Below are 25,351 nucleotides of genomic sequence, written 5' to 3' on the forward strand. Positions count from 1 at the left end.
TAAACCAGGATATTGTTCTACCTTCATTTAAGCAGAACACCTTCATTTAAGCAGAACCCTGTTCTATGGAAGAAAAATCACTACATTCTCTTGATGTGGTGAGAGCAGTCAATGTCTACTTAAAGGCGAAAACGGATGTCTTGTTTGTGTTGCCTGAAGATCCTAAAAGAGGACAGGCAGCATCAAAATCTACTGTTTCTAAATGGCTTCGACAAGTAATCGTTCAAGCTTATGGTTTAAGGAGGTAGTTTTACCCTCTCAAAATCAAAGCACACTCCTCTAGGGCTGTTAGTGCTTCATGGGCAGTGCATCAGCAAGCCTCCATGGCTCAATTCTGCAATGCCGCAACTTGGTCTTCAATCCATACATTTACCAGATTCTGCCTGGTGGATGTAAAAAGACATGAGGATGTCGCCTTTGGGCGCAGCGTACTGCAGGCAGCAGTATAAATCCTCTGATCTCATGGTGCCCTACTTTGGTTGTGTCTTCCTTCCCCCAGTCGGCATTGCTCTGGGACATCCCACATAGTAATTACTATGGCTCTGTGTCTCGTGATGTACGATTAAAGAAAATAGGATTTTTATAACAGTGTACCTGTAAAATCCTTTTCTTTTGAAGTACATCACGGAACACAGAGGCCCCTCTTTCTAGTATACACGTGTATTGCTTTGATACTCCTAGTAGTGGGAGGTGTTATATAGGGAGATAACTTCCTGTTTAGGGTGTGCCAGTGTCCAGCACCTGAAGGTGGACTATAACCCACATAGTAGTTACTATGGCTCTGTATCCCATGATGTACTTGAAAAGAAAAGGATTTTACAGGTAAGCTGTTATAAAAATCCTATTTCTTTATCGTACATCATAGGACACAGAGCCTCAAGTAATTACTTGGTGGGTTATGGGCCTACCTTCAGGTGTTGACACTGGTATAACCAATACAGGAAGTTGACTCCCCTATATAACCCCTTCTCCTTCCAGGAGTCCTCAGTTTTTTCGCCAGTGTCTAAGGTGTTGGTCACGAGTAAAGATGTGGATCATGGAGGAAAAATTCACAAAGGTTGGAAAGTACCAGCAGTAGATGCTGCGATTTCCAGCATCAATAAAGATGCATAATTGCTTAAGCATCTAACCGATAAGGAGTTGGATTTTTTTTTTTTTTAAATCCTCCTACCAATGGCGCTATGTTTCGCCATTGATGCCATAAAAGACCCTATCCACCAGGCGTCTTGCCTTGCGCTTGTGCTAAAACACATGCTTAGGACCCTGTGGTTAAAAGGGTTGGTCAGCCGAAGCATCTTGCAAAAAAAGGGTGTCTGACTAGTTTCCCTTTTCATTGGGAAAGGTTTGGTGAAATACATCCAAATGATTTCTAGCAGTAAAGCTCTTTTGTCCAGTAGAAGGTATAAATGTCCTTTTATTTAAAGTGAAGCCACAACAGCTCACAGGTTAAGTACTCTGACGGCCAGTGCAGCCATGGGAGACTTCCTGACAGACGTGGGTTCAGATCCACATGTCGGCGTTCACTAGTGAAGGAGCCACTCCTCACAGGTTAACTACTCTGATGGCCAGTGTAGCCATGGGAGGCTTCCTGAAAGACGTGGGACCTCGTCCTAACGTTGGCTCCTTGAAGATAGTCCCTGCACTACATTGGTACTACTTTGATGCGACTTGAGGTCCATAAACCTCTAGAATACACAGGCATTGTTTCCTGTCGCATCAAAATCGCGCCCGACGTATTCTCGGCGGAAAAGGACCACAGTAAAATCATGCAACTTTGGGGTTGCAATAGTGGAAACTGAGCCTTATAGGGCGTACACACGGTCGGACTTTGTTCGGACATTCCGACAACGAAATCCTAGGATTTTTTCCGACGGATGTTGGCTCAAACTTGTCTTGCATACACACGGTCACACAAAGTTGTCGGAAAATCCGATCGTTCTAAACGCGGTGACGTAAAACATGTACGTCGGGACTATAAACGGGGCAGTGGCCAATAGCTTTCATCTCTTTATTTATTCTGAGCATGCGTGGCACTTTGTCCGTCGGATTTGTGTACACACGATCGGAATTTCCGACAACGGATTTTGTTGTCGGAAAATTTTATCTCCTGCTCTCCAACTTTGTGTGTCGGAAAATCCGATGGAAAATGTCCGATGGAGCCCACACACGGTCGGAATTTCCGACAACATGCTCCGATCTGACATTTTCCATCAGGAAAATACGACCGCGTGTACGGGGCATAAGAGGAGAAAATATTCAGCCCCTGTATACATGATTGAAGATGCGTTTTTCCTCCGCCCTGCAGGGCCTAGAAGGAAAATTAGTGATTTTAATCGCATCCGCTATCCAAGGATGAGAAGCGTGTTAGATCCCCTCCCCCACCTGAGATCCCTTTATCAAGGGAACAGTGGGTAGAGGATGAAGGATTACCCTCAGGTAATCGGGAAGAAAGGCAAACCAAGTACTCCTCTGCAGAGGAGACAACTAGAGTTGAACTTTTTTTTTCAGCCTCGCAATCTGAGAAATTGCTGGTACAAACCTCTTACAGAGATGATTTGTGCCTGTTTCAAGCTACCTCTAGTAGAGTCAGCTGATCTGTTTTTTCTTAGGTTCCTTGGAACCTTCACTGCCTTTTTCATGCATTTCCTGTACATGTACAGAGCCACGCAGAAATTCAACAGATCCATTCTAGATCTAAAAGAATCTAAATCAGTTCCTGAAGATCCACTGCTTTTTATGGAGTCGATCAAGTCAGTAGTTTCTATCCTGCAAGGAGGAAAACTTCAGGCGCCTATCGGCATCAGGGATGCATATCTGCATGTCCATATATTTCCCACTCACCAAATGTTTCTGCGGTTAGAAGTAGAACAGCAGCATTTCAGTTTATAGCCTTGCTCTTCGGGCTAGCTACAGCACCTCAAGTGTTCAGAGGTGCTAGCCCCACCTGTAGCCAGGTCAAGGGCACAGGGCTTAAACAGTCTTGGCATACCTAGACGATCTATTGCTAATCGACCAATCGCTGTTCGGAGTAAGGTGTACGCATTACAACCAGTTACCTGGAAAGGTCTGGGTTGAATTCTCAACCTAGTAAAGTCTCCATTAAAATCGCTAAAGAAGGGCTGCAGTATTTAGGTCTGATCATAGATACAGCCCAGAAAAAGGGTCTTCTTGCCCAGAAAAAAAACACACCACTCTATAAAAGAGTTGGTGCGGATGGTCAGGTCAAAAGGAGGTCCCTCCATTCACCTTTGCATGAGGTTGTTAAAAAGGAAGCAGTTCCCTTTGCCCAGTTCCATTCGAGACTGTTGCAAAACAGTATTCTATTTTCTTGGTACAAAACGATCCAAGCTTTGGACTTGCCAATGCGGCTGTCCCCAAGGGTGTCCCAAAGCCTCAATTGGTGGTTACTAAAGAATGTCCTAAAGGGTTAATACTTCAAACCACTTTTCTGGAAAGTGGTAATGACAGAGAAGACAACTGTCCAAGGACAGTGTTCAAGAACCGGAAGAGCCTTGCCCATCAACGTCCTAGAGATTCGGGCAGTGCGTCTGGCTTTTAAAGCCTGGACTTCCAGGTTAAGGGATTGTCCCGACAGGATCCAATCCGTCAATGCCACGGCTGTGACCTATATCAATCACCGAAAGGGGCAACAAGAATCTCTCAGTGCAGAGAGATATTCTAACTTGGGCAGAAAGAAATATTCCGTGCCCATCGTCAGTCTTCATTCCGGGAATAGAGAATTGGCTCGCGCGCTACATGTGCCGCCAGCAGATTATTCCCAGGGAATGGTCTGTTCACCCCGACATGTTTCGGGCTGTTTGTCAAGGATGGGGGACACCGGATGTAGATCTTCTAGCATCCAGTGCAACATAGAATTAGTGAACTTTGTGTCCACAACAAAGGATCCATTCATATGCAGAACAGATGCGTTGATGATACTGTGGGATCAGCTTTTACTGATCTATGCATTTCCCCCTATTCAGTTGCTGCCTTGACTTCTTTGCAGGATCAAGCTGGAAAGAAAACCGGTAATCCTGGCAGCACCAGCATGGCCCAGAAGGTCATGGTATGCAGAGGTCGTAAAGATGGCAGAGGAGGATCTGTGGTCCCTTCCACTAAGGCCAGACCTGCACTCACAGGGGCCGATATTCCATCCTACTTTACGAATGCTAAATTTAACGGCCTGGCTATTGAGACCCACATTCTGAAAAGACATGGGCTTTCCAGGGCAGTTATTTCTACTTTAATGCTAGGAAGCCAGCTTCTAGAGCTATATATTATAGAGTCTTGAAAGCTTATGTTTCCTGGTGTGAATCCAAGGGTTGGCACGCTCGGAGATATATTAGAGGCAGAATTCTTGCCTTTCTACAAGTAGGCGTAGAGATGAAGTTGGCCCTGAGTACTATTAAGGGCCAAGTCTCAGCCTTATCAATTTTATTTCAAAGACCACTTGTTACGCATTCTTTAGTCCGGGGTTTCGTGCAAGGAATGATGCGGATTAATCCGCCAGTTAAATCACCCTTAAGCCCTTGGGACTTGAATTTAGTTTTGTCAGTGTTACAAAAACCACCATTCGAACCATTACAGCATGTTCCCTTAGTCCTTCTGACTAGGAAGCTGATATTTTTGGTTGCTATATCCTCAGCAAGGAGGGTTTCAGAATTGGCTGATCTTTCCTGTAAAGAGCCATATTTGATTATTCATGAGGACAGAGTGGTTTTACGCTCTCGTCCAGGCTTTTTGCCAAAAGTGGTTTCAGGCTTTCATCTGAATGAAGATATTGTCCTGCCATCGTTCTTTCCAAAACCATGTTCCAAGGATAAAAAGTCACTACATTGTCTTGATGTGGTGAGAGCAGTGAAGATCTATTTAACCACTTCCCTACCCGGCTATTGTCAAATGACGTCCACAGATGGGATCTCCCATCCTGGGTGGACGTCATATGACGGCCTGGGCTTCCCGGCCGCCTAGGGGGCGCGCGCCCGCCGCGTTGCTCGGGACCCCGTGCGTGTGCCCGGCGGCCGCGATGTCCGCCGGGCACCCGCGATTGCCCGTTAACCGGGCCGGACCGTGGATCTGTGTGTGTAAACACACAGATCCACATCCTGTCAGTTGAGAGGAGACCGATCTGTGTTCCCAGTACAGCGGAACACTGATCGGCCTCCTCCCCTTGTACGTCCCCGCCCCCTACAGTTAGAATCATTCCCTAGGAAACATATTTAACCCCTTGTGTCCCCCTACTGGTTAACCCCTTCACTGCCTGTCACATTTACACAGTAATCAATGCAATTTTATAGCATTGATCGCTGTATAAATGTGAATGGTCCCAAAAAAGTGTCCGATGTGTCCGCCATAATGTCACAGTCACGAAAAAAAATCGCAATCGCCGCTATTACTAGTAAAAAAAATAAATACATTTTTTTTTAAATGCCATAAATCTATCCCGTATTTTGTAGACGCTGTAACTTTTGTGCAAACCAATCAATATACGCTTATTGCGATTTTTTTTTTTTTTTTTTTACCAAAAATATGTAGAAGAATACGTATCGGCCGAAACTGAGGAAAAAATTTGTTTTTTTAAAAAAAAATTGGGATAGCAAAAAGTAAAAAATATTGTGTTTTTTTTCAAAATGTTTGCTCTTCCTTGTTTATAGCGCAAAAAATAAAAACCGCAGAGGTGATCAAATACCACCAAAAGAAAGCTCTATTTGTGGGGGAAAAAAGGACGTCAATTTTTTGGGGGTACAACGTCGCACGACCGCGCAATTGTTGTTTAAAGTGCGACAGCGCTGAAAACTAAAAATTGGCCTGGGAAGGAAGGGGGTGAAAATGCCCTGTATTGAACCGGTTAAAGAAAACTGCTCAGATTCGTAAGACTGACGTCTTATTTATTCTGCCAGAGGGTCCTAAAAAAGGACAGGCAGCGTCAAGATCCACTGTGGCTAAGTAGATTCGGCAAATTATAATTCAAACTTATGATTTAAAGGGAAAGATTCCCCCTTTTCAAGTTAAGGCGCACTTTACCAGAGCGGTTGGTGCTTCTTGGGCAGTGCATCACCAGGCCTCCATGTCTCAGATCTGCAAGGCCGCGACTTGGTCTTCAGTGCATACATTTACAAAATTTTATCAAGTAGATGTAAAATGGAATGAGGATATCGCCTTCGGGCGCAGTGGGCTGCAAGCAGCAGTATAATTCCTCAAGGTCTGGGGGTGCCCTACGGGTTGTGTCTCCCTCCCCTCAAGTAGCATTGCTATGGGACATCCCACCAAGTAATTTACTTGAGGCTCTGTGTCCTATGATGTACGATAAAGAAAATAGGATTTTTAAAACAGCTTACCTGTAAAAATCATTTTCTTGGAGTACATCATAGGACACAGAGCTCCCGCCCCTCTGTTTTATGGGGTGAGAGTATGTTACTTATATTGCTTGGCTACAAAAACTGAGGACTCCTGGAAGGAGGAGGGGTTATATAGGGGAGTCAACTTCCTGTATTGGTTATACCAGTGTCAACACCTGAAGGTAGGCCCATAACCCACCAAGTAATTACTTGAGGCTCTGTGTCCTATGATATACTCCAAGAAAAAGATTTTATAGGTAAACTGTTTTAAAAATCCTATTTTTTAGTTCTGGATAGAATAGGGAAGGGTCAAATCTAACCCTTTCTCGTTCTACCCAAGAAAAAAAAATATTTTTCATACACTTAAAGGGGAAAAATGCCACATTGAATCAGTCCCTAGTTGTCCTTTTAAATATATACTTTAATGATTATATAACTGGATTAAATGGAGATCTTTTTATCTGCCTCAAGATCCGCTTATTACGGCATTTGTTGGTGAATTGGCATTAGCTTCAAGAACAGGTATCACTGGATCCCGTAGCAGACATTAACAGATAGAACAGAGTGTAAAGAAATGCCACCAAATAAGTAAACTTAGAAATTTAACAATGGATGAACTACCGGAGACCATCCTTCAAAGAACAATTTAGTTAAAAGCGGCCACTTTGTAACTTTACGAGTCTGCACGATGCTGATATTGTCATCCATTTGTGTTAATCGGGCCAGGCAGATTTTGGAGGACCTGAACTTTAGCAGCTTTAACCTAAAAAAAAGGGGAGAGGCCAAATTATTGTTAAAAGCTGCCCCTGATCTTTGGTGGGAGAACATTTAATAAGCAGTATTAGTATGAAACACAGATCCATAATGAATAAAGCCGAAAGATGCACGCAGTGCAGTTTACTCTTCAGCAAGCAGCACAATGGTAAGCTCACCAAATCTCACTTCCAAGTCTTGTGAGAATAGCAGTCAGAGGCAGTAGTGCCTTAGGTAATCTCACACTGCATATATACAGCTATGAAGTTGTATGCACAATATTGTGGCACACTCGCATACCAGGAAGTGCTTTTTTTTTTTTTTTTTTTACAAGGAATGCAAGACAAAAAAGTAAATTTTTGCATAGTACTGCTTAAGCACAGTTAAATAAACATTCTCATAACATGGCAAATCTTGGCTTTCTGAATTCAGGTCCACTTTAATTTCCAAGTAAGGAGTATCTACAAGCATCAGAAATGTCTACTAGATCTTTCATTGAATTTTCAGGGTGCTCTAAAAGTATTTCTATCTCCTCCATGGAAAATGTAACTGCCCCTAAATGTGTGCTGTATCCAAGTGTTGGCCAAATCAGAGGGCAGTACAATGTCAATCAGAGCCTTAATTGTTCATTCTTCTCTGTAAAGTCACCCAAGTCTGACCATTCAAGCATGATCTATAATCTCTTTTAAAGCTCAGTTACACCTGGGACTTCTTCATTTTATCATAGATTAAAGTATAACTAAAAGAGAAACTTTTTTTTACTTTTGGATAAAATGGAGAGATATTACACCTATTGGGTTTTTATTGCTGTCTGTGCCCCCGTTAAGGAAATTCACTCTCTAGTTGTCCTGTTTACCATTATCATTAAAAGTAAAAGAAAATCCCAAGTTTTGGGTTATCCCTAGAAAAGTAATAGCGGGGAAATCTTCCAACAAGGACACTAGTTCTGGTGACTCGGGAATCCCCAAGGAATTCCCTTTTTAATCTGCAGGGATTTCCTCTCACCTCCTGTTTGGCTATGGGACAGGAAGTGAAGGGAAATCTCAATGGGACACAGATTGGGGGGGGGGGGGGTAAATAAATCTGACAGGGGTTATAATCCTCCCTTGCTCTATCCAAAATGAAAAACACAAGTTTTGCCTATAGTTCTACTTTATTAAAAGCACTTAAATTGGTTGTAAACCCTTACATATACCCAGTGAAGTGACCTGGCCTCAGGTGATACAGAGATGAAACAAATCCTCCTAGATAAGTTGTCTGTAGTCTTCTCTACATCCATTCAAAATCCGAAATTTAAAAAGCTTGTCTGAGCTGTCAGAAAACAGGTGGCGGAGAGCTGAAATTACACAATGTAGAGCTCAGCGAGGAAAGCTCTGAGGGCTGATTGGAGGAAAGAGGGACACACCCCTTCACACAGCACACAGGAACAGAGCTGAGGCTGTCAGTCAGCTGGAGCTCTCTACCTTGTCACCTTTTATCTCTTGGTGTCAGGAAAACTTGTCAGGTGGGATTCATGCTGATAGCAGAGGAAGGAAGCAGCATACAGGAATGACACTTGGTGCTCTGAATTGAGACAAGTACACACTATAGAGGAATATGCTTTGCTCATATTTCATGGCTGAGGTTTACGCCTCACGCTGTAAAAGGAACATTTTGGTTTATTTGTATTGCTGGTGATGATAGCGGTAGTAGTAGTAATGTTATTAATCTATGTTATCAGGTTGTGATCAACAATGCAGCTGGGAACTTCATCTCTCCTACGGAAAGACTATCGGCAAATGCCTGGCGAACAATTACAGACATTGTTCTTAATGGCACAGCTTACGTAACTCTCGAGGTTGGGAAACAGCTAATTAAGGCAGGAAAAGGTAAGACATATTTATATCAGCCTTGATTTGACTTGACCTTTACCTACTGTGAAACAAGCTCATGGCTTTCAACCACTATTGCCACCCAAGCCCCAGCAGCCTATCATCTGCTCATTTCTTTACATTACACTGTGCAGATTTTACATAGCAGCTGCCAGCACTTCACGAAGATCTCATTAATGTGTTAATAATGCTTGTTTTTTAAGACTTTGTCAGCGTGTAACTTCTACCAGTGTGTTTTGGGCTGCACTACATAAAAAGAAATTAACTTTGAAAATGCCACGTCAAAAGATCATTTTGGTGAAAACCAATTAAGCATTAAAATGCATAGTGATATCTGTATGTTATGCACTCTATTGCCTAGAGACTCTCAAATGGTAGCACTCAATGAAATGCAATGAAAATGTCTTTTCATTGTTTGAAATAACTTGTGATTTGTGTTGCTTTCTTCCTATGAGGCAGCTATAACATGAAAATTTAATACAACATACAGCCAGTAAATTTGACATTCTATTCCATAAGTAGTTAAAATAGATATAGGTGTTTTTTAGTGCGGCTAAAAAGAAAAAAGGTCCTGTGCACATAGGCATTACACTGGCCTAGAGCACATTCATCCCCTCTCCAGCACTCCCTTGATACTGATGATGTGTATTAAAGTGGATGTAAACAAGATTCATGAAATTGAGCTGGGCACATATATCTGTAGTGCAGTGATTCTCAACTAGGGTTCCTCCAGAGGTTGCTAGGGGTTCCTTCAGCATTGGGCCATTTCTGCCTCTCGGATAAGTTCCCACCGACACCATTGATAGTTTTAGCTATCTGTACGGCGGTAATTCTTCCCAATGGCCACAAGTGTAAGGCCCATTCTTCCCACTGACCATCACAATATTGTATCATGAGTTGTAGATTTCTAATTTTTAGCAAGGGTTCCCCGAGACTGGAGAACTTTTTCAAGGGTTCCTCTGTGTAGAAAAGGTTAAGAAAGGCTGCTGTAGTGTTTTCTTATCAAAGCCCTAAGTCCCATGGCTTTCTCCTGCTCCTGCTTTTCTGTTATCAGCATGATAACTTCTGACAAATTCGTGATAAAACCAGGCTGAAATTTGTGTCAAGGCGGGTGCTATAAATAGATTAGCAGACAGCTGGTCAATTCACAGCACAGCTCTGCAAGTCTCTCTGGGGGGGGGTGCCTTTCTGACAATCAGCTGTCTCAGTATATGGTAAGACTCCCCTCCCCCTGCTGGTACTGGAAGAGAATATTCTAACATGATGTGCACTTTTTTTTTTAACAGTATATAACGCTGAAGACAGCAGATATACATGTAAAACTTATGTAGGAGGATTTGTTTCATCTTTGTGTATCATCTGAGGCTGTTCACTTCACTGGGTATATGTGAGGGTTTACATCCCCTTCAAGTGAACCCCTCCTGTGAGGTTTCCTTGACGTCAGAATACGATTACTGCTGCCAGCTATAGTCAGCGGCAGTAATCATATGGAAAAAAACCCTGACAGGCTGGTCATACTGAAGTTTAATTAATAGACTGACTTGAGGAAAAACCAGCCTGTCCATAGATGGATCGAAATTTCGCCGATTCCTGTCGGTGGGTGGCTTCAGTGTCCCCTTTTTACAGCTGGGTAGAATGAGGAAAGGAAAGAAAGGTAAGAAATTATAACAATTGACTAATTTGTTTGATCCCTTTTTATTATTTAAAAAAAAAAAAAAGAACCTGCCAATAATTTTATCTTTGCTCTTGGTACAGGGATAGCTTCAATAATGTCCTCCCCTTGTATAGCCGGTATTCATTAGCAAAAGCAACAAAAAGTTTGTTTTTTAAAAAGAAAAAACTTCCTGGGTTTAGCAGTTTCAGTTCAGGGCACTCTGTTTTAATCTGGCTACCCAGATTAAATGGGTGAGCACCCCATGTGGCCCATTTAACTTTCTAAGATGGCCCCAAGTTAAAAAAAGAAATAGCAATTCTAGGTCCTTTTTTACAACCTTGGTTTATCTTTTAGGGCCCTGTTATTCAAATGTGGACCATGACATCAATGGTAGAGCTCTGATCTGCCTGGGGTTGGGGGGGTTGAGTTCAACCTGTATATTTGCGATCCCTGGGTTTTGAAGAAATCTGAGTGGTCTAAAGGTCATTCAGCAATATCAGCAAGCATTGGGAAATGCCTGCAGTGTGTATCTGCAGGCATTTCCCAGAAGGTAAGGTCAGCACATTGGTTCACTCTACCTTCATAAACACACTTTACCTGTTTGGCTTTGTTACCAAATTTGACCATGTTGGGAATTACATCCTTGCAACAATGGGGGTATTTTTGAAGCTAACCTGTCACATTAAGTCTATTACACTAACATGTTTAAAAATGTCTGAACATAATAAATATTCCAAAGCACTTTTGGTTTTGAGTTAGAGCAGAGGCCTACTGCACTTGTGCTCTAACAGTCTTTTGGAGCCTTTAAAAATATTTCCATATTACATTATTCTGTACAGTCATTTGGTATATTTTGGGCTCTGTGGGATTAAATCTTTTCACCTCTAACCATATGCTTACTTTATTCATATTATGTTGGTTATTTGCATTAAGTAGGCATTTATTCATTAATTGTTTTCTCTAGTTTTTGTTTACATGTGATATGATATATGTGAATAGACCTAAATGTTGTTGTTGTTGTTGTTGTTGTTTACTGGTTTTGTAATATTAGAAGTACATATGTTTTTTGGTTACAGCCGTGATAGCAATTTGTGCATGTCTAAGATTGCTATCAATAGGTTTCTATTTTTCGTTATTTGTTTATGATCTATCATAATTTAATACTCATATATCATGCACATATGTATAGTTTGATACAGTGGTCGGTTGTCTTTCTTTGCCTGACATTGGTATGGTTGAAGCGGGTGACACCTAAAACAGGAATCTCCAGATTTCTCCTTTTGTTGTCACCACCAGTGTTTGGCTCTGTAGGACAAACTTTTTTGAATGTTGCTACATTCTTTCGTTTTTATAATCCCATTTTGTTATTTACTTATTTATGTAGTTATTTCTCCTTTTTCTGTTTTATTTTGCTCTATCTTGTGTGTTTCTTTACATGCTAGATGTGTCCTAAGCAGCCACCTTTTAACCACTTGCCGACCGCCCATAGCCAAAAATTGGCTGCAGGACGGTTGGATAACTCTGGGAGTGTGTACTATGATGTTGTCCTAGAATCACACCCCCTGGGGCGCACACCTTGGAATATCTGTGGCCGACAGGTCCCCTTGAATCACGGATCACGGTATTGGGCAGATGGCAGCGGCCCTTAATCACATGATCGCTTCGTCAAATCGCTTGTAAACAAGCCAGCGCATGCCCGGTTCATCTCTCCCCTCTCCGTACCGATCGGTACAATATGAGAGGAGAGGGGGGAGATCGGGTGCAGCAGCGCTGTGGGCTGGATCTGTAGTGCCCACAGCGCTGCTCTGTGCCAATTCCTGCCTCATCCATACTCGGTCATCCCATCCATACTCGCAGCCATCTATCCATACTCACAGCCATCCATCCATACTCACAGCCATCCATCCTCAGCCATGCTCATCCATGCCAGCCATACTTAGCCATCCATCAATGCTCAGCCATGCCATCCATACTCACAGCCATGCCATCCATGCTCAGCCCTGCCATCCATACTCGGCCATCCACATCCACGGCTCAGCCATCCCCATCCACGGCTCATCCATGCCACTACAGTGCCTCACAAAAGTGTAATAGGTAGTCAAATTAGATTTGACCTTTATGCCCCTAGAACACCTGATGGTGCTCCCTGCATGTTGGGCCTCTGTATGTGGCCAAGCTGTGTAAAAGTCTCAGAGCCAGTTCACACCAGATGCAGTTCCGTGCGCTTTTTTTCTACACTAAAAATGCATGCACAGTGTTTTACATGTATTCCAATGGTTCTAGTTCACACCAATGCAGTCAGTTCCAGTCAGTTTCTGCACCAGAAACTGACCGGAAACCGACTGAAACTGACTGCACTGGTGTGAGTTAAAGCCATTGGAATATATGGAAAACACTGTGCATGCATGTTCAGGGCCAGTTCACACCACAAAATGCACTCCGGATACGTTCTGGATCAGTTTTTGCTTACAATTTCACACCACACGCAGTTCCAGTGTGTTTTTGATACAATTTGCTAGGTTCCAGTACAGTTCTGTGCAGAAAAAATGCAACACGCTCTTCTTCCTTCCTTTTTTTTTTTTTTTTTTTCCCTTGTATAGACAACTTTGTAAAAAAAAAAAAAAAAATACGTTTTCATTTTCTTTCCACATTTTCCAAAAACTTGTGGAAAAAAATGACATGTTCAAAAGACTTATTATGCCCCATAGAATATACGTTGGGGTGTTTGCTTTACAAGATGGGGTAATTTTTTGGGCGTTTCTGTTGTCCTGTGCTCCGGGGCCTCCAAAAATGCAAGAGGCAGTCAAGAAATGATATGTTTAATTTGTGTCCCTAGCGTAGTGTACCTAACGGTGCTCCTCTGTATGTGGCTAGGCTGTGTAATAGTCTCACACATGTGGTATCGCCATACTCGGGAGGAATAGTAGAATTTTTTTGGGGGTGTAATTTGTGGTATGCACATGCTGTGTGTGAGAAATAACCTATTAATATTACAATTTTGTAAAAAAAAAAAGAAAAAAAATTCATTTTGCTAAGAATTCTGGGAAAAAATTACAACCCTCAAAAAACTCACGACGCCTCTTACTAAATACATTGGAATGCCTACTTTCCAAAAAGGGGTCATTTGGGGGGTATTTGTACTTTCCTGGCTTGTTAGGGTCTCAAGAAACTGGCCATCAGTGCTTCAGGTGTCGTCAATTTTCACCATGGATTGTAGACTCTATAACTTTCACAGAGACCAAATATTATACATGGGTTTGGGTTATTTTTACCAAATATATGTAGCAGTATGAATTTTGGCCAAAATTTATGAAGAAAAATTACTAATTTTTTTTTTAATTTTTTTTTTATAACAGATCCAAAGAAAAATGCATTTTTTTTTTTACAAAATTTTCACTCTTTTTTTTTTTTTTTTTTTCATTTATAGCACAAAAAATAAAAAAAACAGACGTGATCAAATACCACCAAAAGAAAGCTTTATTTGTGTGGGAAAAAAACCCAAAAATGTCATATAGGTACAGTGTTCCATGACTGAGTAATTGTCATTCAAAATGTAAGAGCAGGTTAGGAAGGAGGATTAAGAGCCGGTTCACACGGGGGCGACTTGTCAGGCGACTTAGCCGCCTGACAAGTCGCCTCCCGTTCTGTACAATGGAACCGTTCTAATCGGAGCGACGCAAGTCGCTATGAATTAGAAGAAAGGTTCCTGTACTACTTTGGGGGCGACTTGCATAGACTTCTATACAGAAGTCGTCTTGCAAGTCGCCGTGGCAGTCGTCTGCAGGTCGACCTGCAAGTCGTGCCGTTTCTAGTGTGAACCGGCTCTAAGTGTCTAGTGGGTAAGTGGTTAAGCACTAATTAATTCCGCTGTTATTCAGGTATATAAGAGTTAACTACACATGTGCTTTTGAGGTTATGATTAAGCGATTTGGTTCGTGAAACATGTTAACCTTGCTGCTATAGTCCTGTTTTATCATGGTCGATTGATGTAAAGCATAGATTTTTACAATTAAAGCATTCATAGACTATTGTGGCTATTGTCTTGTTGCTTTGCCTCTTCTGACTAAATTTATACACCTGATGTGATGTCATCTAATTGTTTTGTTTGATGCCTGTCTTTGGATTCTCTAGCTAAGTTCTGATTGTGCATTATGTTGTTATTGTTATTATTATTTTGTTTATTATTGAATAAACTTTATACCTGTTTGGGAAAGAAAAAAGCATTCATACTTCTTCTGAAGATTGGAGTGCAGTCATCTCTTTTGCACATACTTTGACAGTCTTTGAGTTCACAGACTGGACCAGCACCAGATCTTTAGCACAGTTATTGTATCACCTGGAGCCATGTTGCAGCCTCTTTGTCTTATTAGAGCCTTCAGTGGCTTGTTGAATCCTAAGGGTGAAACTTCCTTAAGTAAAACGATTGCTCTGTGTGGGTAGTGTCCCTAAACAATCTGGAGCATTTCAAAGTTGTTAGTATCACATTTATTGTATGTGATTTCCCCTGAAAGAGGACATTAACCATAGAAGCTCTCCACAAAAAGGCAAATGGGAGGCAAAATTATTATTCTGTGTCTGCTCTTTTTTTCCACATTAGGCACTTGCCATGCCTTGTGTTGCCTTTGTGTTTGAGTAGAGCTGATTATCTTGGTAGAGCCACGATTTTGCTTCCTCATACAGAGCTTCCCTCTGATGACTGGTGGGGGAATATTCAAGAAGCAATAGCAGAAAGGACAGATATTTGTGACGGAACTAGACGAACCACTGCAGATCTTCAGATACAGCTTCCTGTAAAGCAGTGGCGGCCCAGGCACTGCTTCTCTCTCCTCTCCACCCCCTATATGCAGTGGATAGATTCAGGCATAGCTGAATCTATCCATGGCCACCGTGGCCTCCCCCTATTCATGTGTCTGGCCCCTTTCGGGGCACCAGGCACATGAATTACAGTGGCCCGGGTTTCTTTTTTTTTTTTTTTTTTTTAAACCACATAAGGACAGAACCTTGTTTTTGAGATTTGGTGTTTACAAGTTAAAATTATTTTTTTTTGCTAGAAAATTACTTGGAGCCCCCATACATTATAGATTTTTTTTTTTTTTAACACCCTAGAGAATAAAATGGCGGTCGTTGCAATAATTTCTGTCACATCGTATTTGCTCAGCGGTCTTACAAGCACACTTTTTGTAATTAAAAAATAAGACAGTAAAGTTAGTTTTCTTTTATATTGACCAAGATAATGTTATGCCGAGTAAATTGATACCCAACATGTCACACTTCAAAATTGCGCCCGCTCAATGAATGGCGACAAACTTTTACCCTTAATCTCCATAGGCGATGTTTAAAAAAATCTACAGGTTGCATGTTTTCAGTTACAGAGGTCTAGGGCTAGAATTATTGCCCTCGTCAACCGATCGCGGCGATACCTCACGTGTGGTTTGAACACCGTTTTCATATGCAGGCGCTGCTTACGTATGCGTTCTCTTCTGCAGGCAACCTCGGCGGGACGGGGCACGTTAATTTTAAATGTATTTTTTCTTATTTATTTAACTTTTTATTTTTACATGTTCTTTAAAAAAATAAAATAAAATAAAATTGTCACTTTCTTCATGGGACACAGAGCCTAAGTAATAACTTAATGGTATATAGACACTTTCAGGTGATGGACACTGGTATACCCATTACAGGAAGTTCACTCCCCTATAGAACCCCTCCCCCTTCCAGGAGTGCCTCAGTTTTTTCGCCAGTGTCTAAGGCGTTGGTCATGAGTGAAGATGTGCTCTAAGGAGCTCCACTGGAGGGATCCATGCTGGATTTAAATAAGCTCCACAGATTGGATCCATCCAAGCTACTGAGGCCACAGGATGGTACCCGGGCCTCGAATAGAAGAACAAGGGTTTGCCTGCAATGCCTCTCTTTGAGGGCTGGACCCCAGAACCCAGGACTCTTTCTGGTCTTGTTACATTACCTAAAGTTGCTCCTGAGGGTTGCTATATAGGTCCAAAGGAGTGGAACCCCAATAATAGGGACCCAGTCTTTGAAGGCCTACTTACGCAACCCACCATGATGGGTGAAGTTTGGATCTGTCTGTTACAGCAGTATCCTGCAGCGAGGAAAAGGTAAGGGAAGAAGCCTAGGAACTGTAAAAAGTCCACCTATGCTTTTTCTTCCATATGAAAAACATTGTATGCCTTTAAAGTCTCCACTAGAGGGAGTAAAATACACATACCTTGGTACGTTGCTTCTCAGCAGCTCTGCGTCCAGCTATAAACAGCCTGTGTGTGTTCCAGCAGCCGGGGGGGTTCTTTATTGAACAAATGGTGTGTTCCTCTCCCCCCTGAGGGAACTAAGGGGCTGGGGGTATAGCAGCAGTTTGTAATCAACATACGGGCATGTATAACGGCTCCTGCAAAAAAACTACATTGTCTTGCAAACTGCAGCTGAACCTACTACTGCTGATAAAACACCCCCCTCACCCCGAGGTGCAGTGGCGGCTTTCCTATGGATGTTACATTATCCATGTCAAATCTGCCTTTTTAATTTTTTTTAAGTCATGTTGTGCCCCAGACGTTGTAGAAGTCTGGCAAGAGTGCCAGACGGTGATCGCAGCCTCCTCTTCATCAAGTCTGCCTTTGCAGACACGAATGACATCCGTGCGCGGACTAGTGTTAATTTAATTTTTTTTTTTTTTGAAACAAGGAGGCGGGTTGTGGGAAAGGGGCATGGCTTAAAGCAGGCGGCGCCATGTGTGGGACGTAGCGTCCACGTGGAGCACACGGCACCCACGCTGTGGGCGGAAGACGCTGAGGATGCCAATCAGGCTCACACCTAAGGCTTTTACAAACAGACGCTCTCATTATCAGAAGATCTCTATCGGAGCAACTGAAGAGAGGAAGTCTGACACACAGGACACAGGAGCGCTGGGGCAAGTAAGGGATGTATACAGGCATTTCCAGTACAGGAAATACATTGTTACTCAGCACCAAGCTGATCTTTATGGTGGCATTATTTTTGCTAGAATATTGCTCAGCAAGTAGTAAATTTTCTTAAAGTGCCTCTGCTTTTGTGTTCAGCACTATGGCTTCCAGAGTTACCACAAAGGTACCAAAAATTCAGCCCCCAAGCGATGGGAACTCCAGTCATGCCTCCACACTGTCATCCTCTCTGGAGATACCAGATATGGCAAGCCAGGGTGAGTCATTGGAACCAATTGGTGGTGCAACTGCTTCTCGCACTTCATCCTTTGTATACATGACTGAAGATGCATTTTGCTAGTCAAAAAAAGTCCCTCGTTTAAACTGACTTTTTCTCCTGCGCCTGGGGCATCCACCTCTAGGCAGTGGCGATGGCCTCCGCCCTCAGACGCTAGAGGAAAACCTCAGGGTCAGGCCCAGACACAAAAGAAGACCTGGGGCCGGAAATCTGCAAATCAGAATACTAAAGCCTCATTATGAAGATGCGCCCCCCCCTCGCCAGAGTGGTGGGTAGACTTCTGCAATACTCAGAAGTCTGGCAAGAGGAAATTCAAGACAGATTGGTCATCTCCACGGTGTCTCTAGGATACAAACTAGAATTTCGGGGGTTTTCACGTCTTGTTTTCTGAGATCAAACGATTCCAAAGATCCAGGGAAAAGGCAATCTCTGTTTCAAGCATTAGACCGATTACTGGCTCAGTGGGTGACCATACAGATCCCCACAGAAGAGCAAAGTTTGGGATTTTATGCAATCCTTTTTACGATACCAAAACCAAATGGAGATGTCAGACCTATTCTAGAGCTAAAGAATCTCAATCAGTTCCTGAAAATTCACTCCTTTCGCATGGAGTCGATCAAGTCCGTAGTTTCTATCCTACAAGGAAGAGAACTTCTGGCGTCCATTGACATCAGGGATGCATATCTGCATGTCCCTATATTTCCCGCTCACCAAAGGTTTCTGCGATCTCACGGGGTCACTGTCGCTAAGTGGATTTGGCAAGTTATAATTCAGACTTATGATTTAAAGGGAAAGATTCCTCCTTTTCAAGTCAAAGCACACTCTACCAGGTCAGTGCTTCTTGGGCAGTGCGTCACCAGGCCTCCATGGCTCAGATCTGCAAGTACTTACATTCACAAAATTTTATCAGGTGAATTTAAAGAGGTATGAGGATATCGCCTTCAGGCGCAGTGTACTGCAGGCAGCAGTATAAGCCCTCAAGTCTGGGGGTGCCCTACGGGTTGTCTCTCCCTCCCCTCAATCAACATTGCTATGGGACGTCCCATTAAGTTATTACTTAGGCTCTGTGTCCCATGATGTACGATAAAGAAATAGGATTTTTATAACAGCTTTGCTGTAAAATCCTTTTCTTGGAGTACATCATGGGACACAGAGGACCCTCCCCTCTTTTTGGGGTTTAAGTATATTGCTTTGCTGCAAAAACTGAGGTACTCCTGGAAGGATAAGGGGTTATATAGGGGAGTGAACTTCCTGTATTGGGTATACCAGTGTCCATCACCTGAAGGTGTCTATATACCATTAAGTTATTACTTAGGCTCTGTGTCCCATGATGTACTCCAAGAAAAGGATTTTACAGCAAAGCTGTTATAAAAATCCAATTTTTATTCCTATTACAAGGAATGTAAGCATCCCTTGTAATAGAAAAAAAGCATGACAGGACCTCTTAAATATGAGGTCTGGTGTCAAAAAGACATCAGAACTCATATTTACACTAAAATGCAATAAAAAAAATTTAGTTAAAAAAAAAAAAAGTCCCTTTTCCCAAGGCGTCTTTCAGGACAGCACCTGATAGCGACTCCACCCACCGGAAACAGGAAACACCTTCTTCCTCCAAACTTTAAAGGGAGGCGCCTCCCTACCATACCTCAGTTTTTGTATTTCCTCCGGCCCGGAGGGAACATCTTTTGGAAGGGGAGTCAGGGTCTCTCAGGTGCTCCTGGGAGATGGGGCTTCCTTTCTTTTTTCCTCCTTCAGGAGACCCGCTGTCCTCCTGGCCTACCCAAGCCTTTGCAGCGGTAGCAATCGGGCTCCTCTTCCCCTCCTGGTGCTCGGTGAGAGCTGTAGACCCGGTGATCCGCGCGGTCGTAGGAGCGGCGGTGCGCGTGTGCCGCCGCCATGTTTTTGGCCGGCAGGCGCGCCGGAAGTGACAAGGCGGGTCACTGGGTCAGCAGAAGCGTCATTTCTGGCGTGGATGCAAGGGGGGGAGGAGGGAGGACAGGAACTGGCGCCTACTTCTGCTTCCGGTCCGGTGCAGATGCACTATGGGAGTCCGGCAGCGGCATATGAAGCCACAGGTGAAGAGCTGCACACCAGAGATGGAGGACTCAGCGTCTGCAGCGGTGGGGACAGGCACAGGCGCCAGTAAAGCTCAGGTAGGAGCAGCAGTTTAAGTCTGCCTTTCTTCCTTTTCCTGGGTTTGGTCTATTTTCTTTTTTCTCTACCCCCTAGTGGCAAGGGGCCTGTCTGGGCACTAGAGGCTGACTGGTTTCTTCTTAGTGCACCTGTGGGTGATTCTTGTGTAGCTGAGACGGGGTCTCACTAAAAGGTCCCCTGGTTTTTTTCCCTTTTTTGTTTTTTCTCTCACAGGCTAAAAGCTCTGACCCAAAAAAGAGATGTCCTTCTTGCAGGGACAAAATGGGACAAAATTGGAAAAAAGTCTTATGCAGTACATGCATCACTTCTTTAGTTAAGGAGGAATCAGCTTCGGTTTGTGATGATCTGGTTGCCTCTGTAAAGAAGGAACTATATGCCACGATTCAGACTTTTCGTGACTATTTAGTCAGTCCAGCTGCTAGTCAGCCATCCACTTCTGAGGCTTCCCAGGGTTCTATTTCTATCCCCATGGTAGAAGCTTTACCTGAAGGCCCCTCTATCAGGGAAGAGCAGTCCTCTACTCCTTCCGTTAAAGATTCGGAGGAGGAGGGTGAGGAAGCGGAGGTGGCTCCTTCCAAATTTAAGCTTTCCCTAGAGGAGGTAGATGGACTCCTTAAGGCTATCCATGTTACACTTGGCTTAAGTGAGGAAAAGGAGTTATCTCTTCATGACCGCATGTATGCAGGGTTAAATGAGCCTAAGGGGCGAACATTTCCGGTTCATTCGGTCATTTCTGACGCCATTACTAAAGAATGGCAAGATCCAGAGAAAAAGCCCTTTTTTTCCAGAGCCCACAAGGCGCTTCCCTTTTGAGGAGGACCCTTCTGCGGTGTGGAATAAGGTGCCCAGGTTGGATGCGGCCTTTTCACAGGTCTCAAGATCCACAGACCTGTCTTTTGAAGACATGGGGGTTCTGAGGGATCCAATGGACAAACGCTTGGATCTTTTGCTCAAGAGGTCATGAGCAATTTAAAACCAGCAATGGCCACAACTTGTGTAGCCAGGAATCTGGAATACTGGGTGAACCAACTTAGATCTCATATAGTGGCGGATTCCCCCAAGCAGGAGATCTTTGATTCCTTTCCTACCCTGATCTCTGCGGTTGCTTATATTGTAGATGCTTCGGCTGAAGCTATCAAAATGTCAGCTAGGTCTGCAGCTTTAGCAAATGCTGCGAGAAGAGCTTTATGGCTAAAAACCTGGCTAGGTGATACAGCTTCAAAGAGTAAACTTTGTGGTATTCCCTTTTCAGGTGACCTTCTTTTTGGTCCTGATCTAGATAATATCCTAGACAGGACTGCCGATAAGAAGAAGTCCTTCACGGTCAAAAAGAAAAAGCAGACCCCAAAACGTCTTTTTCGACCTCAAAAACCTCAACAGCAACAGCAGGAAACTAAGTTTCAGGGCAGGAGGAAAAATTGGTCCGTCCTCCTTCACAGGCCGAAAACTCACAATGACTCATCTCTGCGGGTCGGCGGAAGATTACGAGAGTTTCTTCCGCAGTGGTCAGGGATAACTTCAAATCGGTTTATTCTGACCACTCTCTCGCAGGGTTATACTCTTGAGTTTTCCAGAAGCCCCCCAAGAAGGTTTCTGATAACAACAAATGCTCCTCGAGATCAAATAAGGGCCCTGGCCATGAAGTCCTCTCTGGAGGAACTGATGCAACAGGGTGTAGTAATCCCAGTGCCACCAGAAGAATGGCACGAGGGCTTCTATTCGCATGTCTTCCTGGTAAAAAAACCAACAGGAAGATTTCGTTTAATTCTCAATTTAAAACCACTAAACAGAGCCATCAAATACAGAAGGTTCAAGATGGACTCAATTTTCACTGTCAGAAATCTTCTGACTCCAGGTTGTTTCATGGCGTCAGTGGATCTAAAAGATGCATACCTGCATATTCCAATCTCATCCCAGTCCCAGAGGTTTCTCAGGTTGACGGTAAGGTTGGAAGGCAGAATTCAGCATCTGCAATTCAGAGCCCTACCTTTCGGGCTATCATCTGCACCCCGAATTTTCACCAAGGTAATGGCAGAAGCCCTAGCTCCGCTGCGTCTTCAGGGAATCGCAGTTATTCCTTAATTAGACGATCTGCTATTTTTCGCCCCCTCAAGAGAGGACTTGAGGAGCAATTTAAGCAGAGCATGCAGCCATCTGGAGTCTCTAGGTTGGATCCTAAGTCTCCAAAAATCTTCCCTGGAACCATCTCAGGAGATTCGATTTCTAGGGTATATAATAAATTCGGTAAGCCAAAGAATTTTTCTTCCTTCAGAGACGAAAGGAAAAATCCAGGATACAGTGTCTTTCTTGCAGACCAACCAGCAGCTGACGGTAAGATTGGTCATGTCAGCTCTGGGGTGTTCTGACTTCGTCAATGCCAGCTGTTCAGTGGGCAAGACTACACTTCAGACATCTGCAGGCCTTTCTTCTGAGATCTTGGGATCACAATTTGGAATCCCTAGAATCGGAGGTAAAAGTTCCAACCCAAGTGAAGAGGTTACTATGGTGGTGGAAAAGGCAGAATATCCTATCGGAGGGGTTAGTCTGGCCCTTTCCAATCGGAAAAAGGCTGACAACCGATGCCAGTTCCTGGGGTTGGGGAGCCCACCTAGAAAAGGGTTTCACTCAGGGAAACTGGTCCAGGAAAGAGGCGACAAAGTCCTCAAACTGGAGGGAGCTCAAGGCGATCGACTTGGCTCTGAAGTCATTTGCTCAGGGGCTCCAGGCCCAGCATGTTCAAATACTAACGGACAATGCCACGGCCGTGGCTTATATATACAGGCAGGGAGGTACAAGGAGCAAATCGCTGCAAGTACTAGCCATGAGCATTCTCCGATGGGCAGAAGGACACTTGATGTCTTTATCAGCAGTCCATCTAAAGGGATCCCTGAATGGGGTGGCGGATTTCCTGAGCAGAAACCCCATTCAGTAAGCAGAATGGTCTCTGAACCCAGAGGTTTTCGCCATGATTGCCGAAAAGTGGGGGCTGCCAGAGGTGGACCTGTTCGCCTCAAAAGAGAATGCCTTGGTTCCGAAATTTTTTTTCCCTAAACAATCACGACGGGTCACTAGGAACAGATGCCTTGGTGTATCCATGGAGATGCCATCTTTGCTACGCTTTCCCCCCATTCCAGTTAATTCCCTTAGTATTAAGGAAAATTCAAAAGGAAATGGTACCGGTTATCCTAATCACGCACTTTTGGCCAAGAAGGGCCTGGTTTTCAACCGTTCTGAGAATGGCGGTCAGGCCTTATTGGCATCTGCCCCTCAAGCACGATTTACTGTTTCAGGGTCCAGTAAATCACCCAGAGGTAGCCACATTGGCGCTCACAGCCTGGTATCTGAAGAGCAGCTCTTAAGGAGCAAGGGTTTTTCCAACCGGTTAATCTCAACACTAATATCAAGTAGGAAAAGGGTGACTAGAAATATCTATTCCAAGGTCTGGAAGGTTTATAATACATGGTGTAATTCATCTGCCCAGGACCCAGGGAGTCTTGTTACCATTCTGGAATTTTTACAAGTTGGTGCTGACAAGGGACTAGCAGTTAGTACCTTGAAGGTGCAGGTGGCTGCGCTAGCAGTGTTCCTAGAAAGATTGGTGGCCTCAGATCCGTTGGTAACCATATTTTTCAGATCCCTTACGAGATCCAGACCAGCACCACTTAAGTTGTTTCCCAAATGGGATCTGTCGATAGTCCTTCGTCTCTAACAGAGAGTCCCTTTGAACCCTTGGAAGAAGCGCCACTCAGATATCTCACTTTTAAGTCTGTGTTTCTGATTGCCCTGGTCTCAGCACGCAGGATCAGTGAGCTTAATGCTTTATCAATTAAGGAACCCTATTTGTCTATCTTCCCAGACAGGGTTATACTTAGAACAGATCAGAAATTCTTACCAAAGGTAGCTTCAGTGCAGAATCGTGTTCAAGACATTGTACTTCCGACCTTCTGCCCCAACCCAGCAGGGGAGAAGGAGACTTGTTTTCACATGTTGGATGTTAGAAGAGTTTTGTTATGTTACTTGGAAAGGACAAAGCTCTTTAGACGTTCAGATTCTCTGTTTGTGCTATTTTCGGGCAACAGGAAAGGTTGCCAGGCTTCTAAAATTTCTTTAGCAAGGTGGCTGAAATTAGCCATTTCAGAGGCTTATTCGCATGCAGGTGTGTCTCCACCAGCAGGAATTTCTGCACACTCAACAAGAGCATTAGCTGCCACTGTGACTAACGTATGTGTTTATGTGTTCCAGCCGGGGCCGGAGGTCTTCTCTGTTACAACTGAGGTATGGTAGGGAGGCGCCTCCCTTTTAAAGTTTGGAGGAAGAAGGTGTTTCCTGTTTCCGGTGGGTGGAGTCGCTATCAGGTGCTGTCCTGAAAGACTTCTGGAAAACAAGTTACCGGTAAGTCTAACTTGGTTTTTTAAGAGCTGTGGGCGGAAGTGACATTTTGACGTCGCTTCCGCCCTGCAATGATATGAAGCTGAGCGGGGGCCATCTTCCCCCCGGTCAGCTCCATACCACAGACCGAGAAGGATCCAATCGCCTCCGCCACTACCAACGGCTCCGGTAAGCAGCGGAGGGCACCAGAGCGCAGCGTGGGGGGCCCTCTCCCGCCACCGATTTAAAAGTGGTCTCACGGCGAATCCGCCGCAGAGACCACTTTTATCTGAAAGCTGGACAGCTGGTTGCGTTTTTAGAATTTTGCTGTGGATTTATCACATCAACTGTTTTGCGCATAAAACATACAGACAAACTAGAAGTCGTTAGGAGCATTTTATATTGGTAGTAAATCTGTGTCATATGTGTCACTGCTGCTGTTTTGCACTACTTCCTTTGGTGTCAGATTGATAAATATTCTTGTGTTTAACTGTATGGGGAGTCTAATTTGCTGATCTATGAGTGTTTGTCTATTTTGTGTTTTAAAATGATTTAGTGATTGGCATCTGTTTTAAGATTCTTTGCAATGACTTTCAAGCATAACTACGGACATTGAATACAATTATAACTAGAACAATGCAGAACCTTATGTTATCCTTATGTTATCCTAAACTAGACACTAAATACAGCAAAGCTAGTGTTTGGGTTTTAAATAGTTGGTTTACAGCCTAATGTCAGGCTCAGGTATATGTGTGTGTGTGTGTATATGTATGTGTATATATATATATATATATATATATATATATATATATATATATATATATATATATATATATATATATATATATATATATATATATATATATATATATATATATATATGGGATGCACCAAAATTTTGTACGCTGAAACATATCAGTTGAAAGTGGCCTTTTCGGCAGGATGCCGAAAAGGAAATCATGCTGAAAATGGGGACAGGGCCTGGAGACGGGGTGTCATTCTGGAGC

At 43.4% G+C, this 25,351-nt stretch overlaps 1 protein-coding gene across 1 annotated transcript in view; it reads left to right on the forward strand.

Moving 5' to 3' along the window:
• The window catches only part of DECR1 (2,4-dienoyl-CoA reductase 1), a 156,562-nt gene that overhangs the window by 70,888 nt on the left and 60,323 nt on the right, over positions 1–25,351 (forward strand). Inside the window, exon 5 of the mRNA XM_073631928.1 lies at positions 8,812–8,959. Within this exon, the coding sequence (XP_073488029.1) occupies positions 8,812–8,959 (148 nt within the window). The remainder of the gene's footprint in view (positions 1–8,811; positions 8,960–25,351) is intronic.

Source organism: Aquarana catesbeiana, linkage group LG05 (assembly GCF_042186555.1).
Source record: "Aquarana catesbeiana isolate 2022-GZ linkage group LG05, ASM4218655v1, whole genome shotgun sequence".
NCBI lineage: Eukaryota > Metazoa > Chordata > Amphibia > Anura > Ranidae > Aquarana > Aquarana catesbeiana.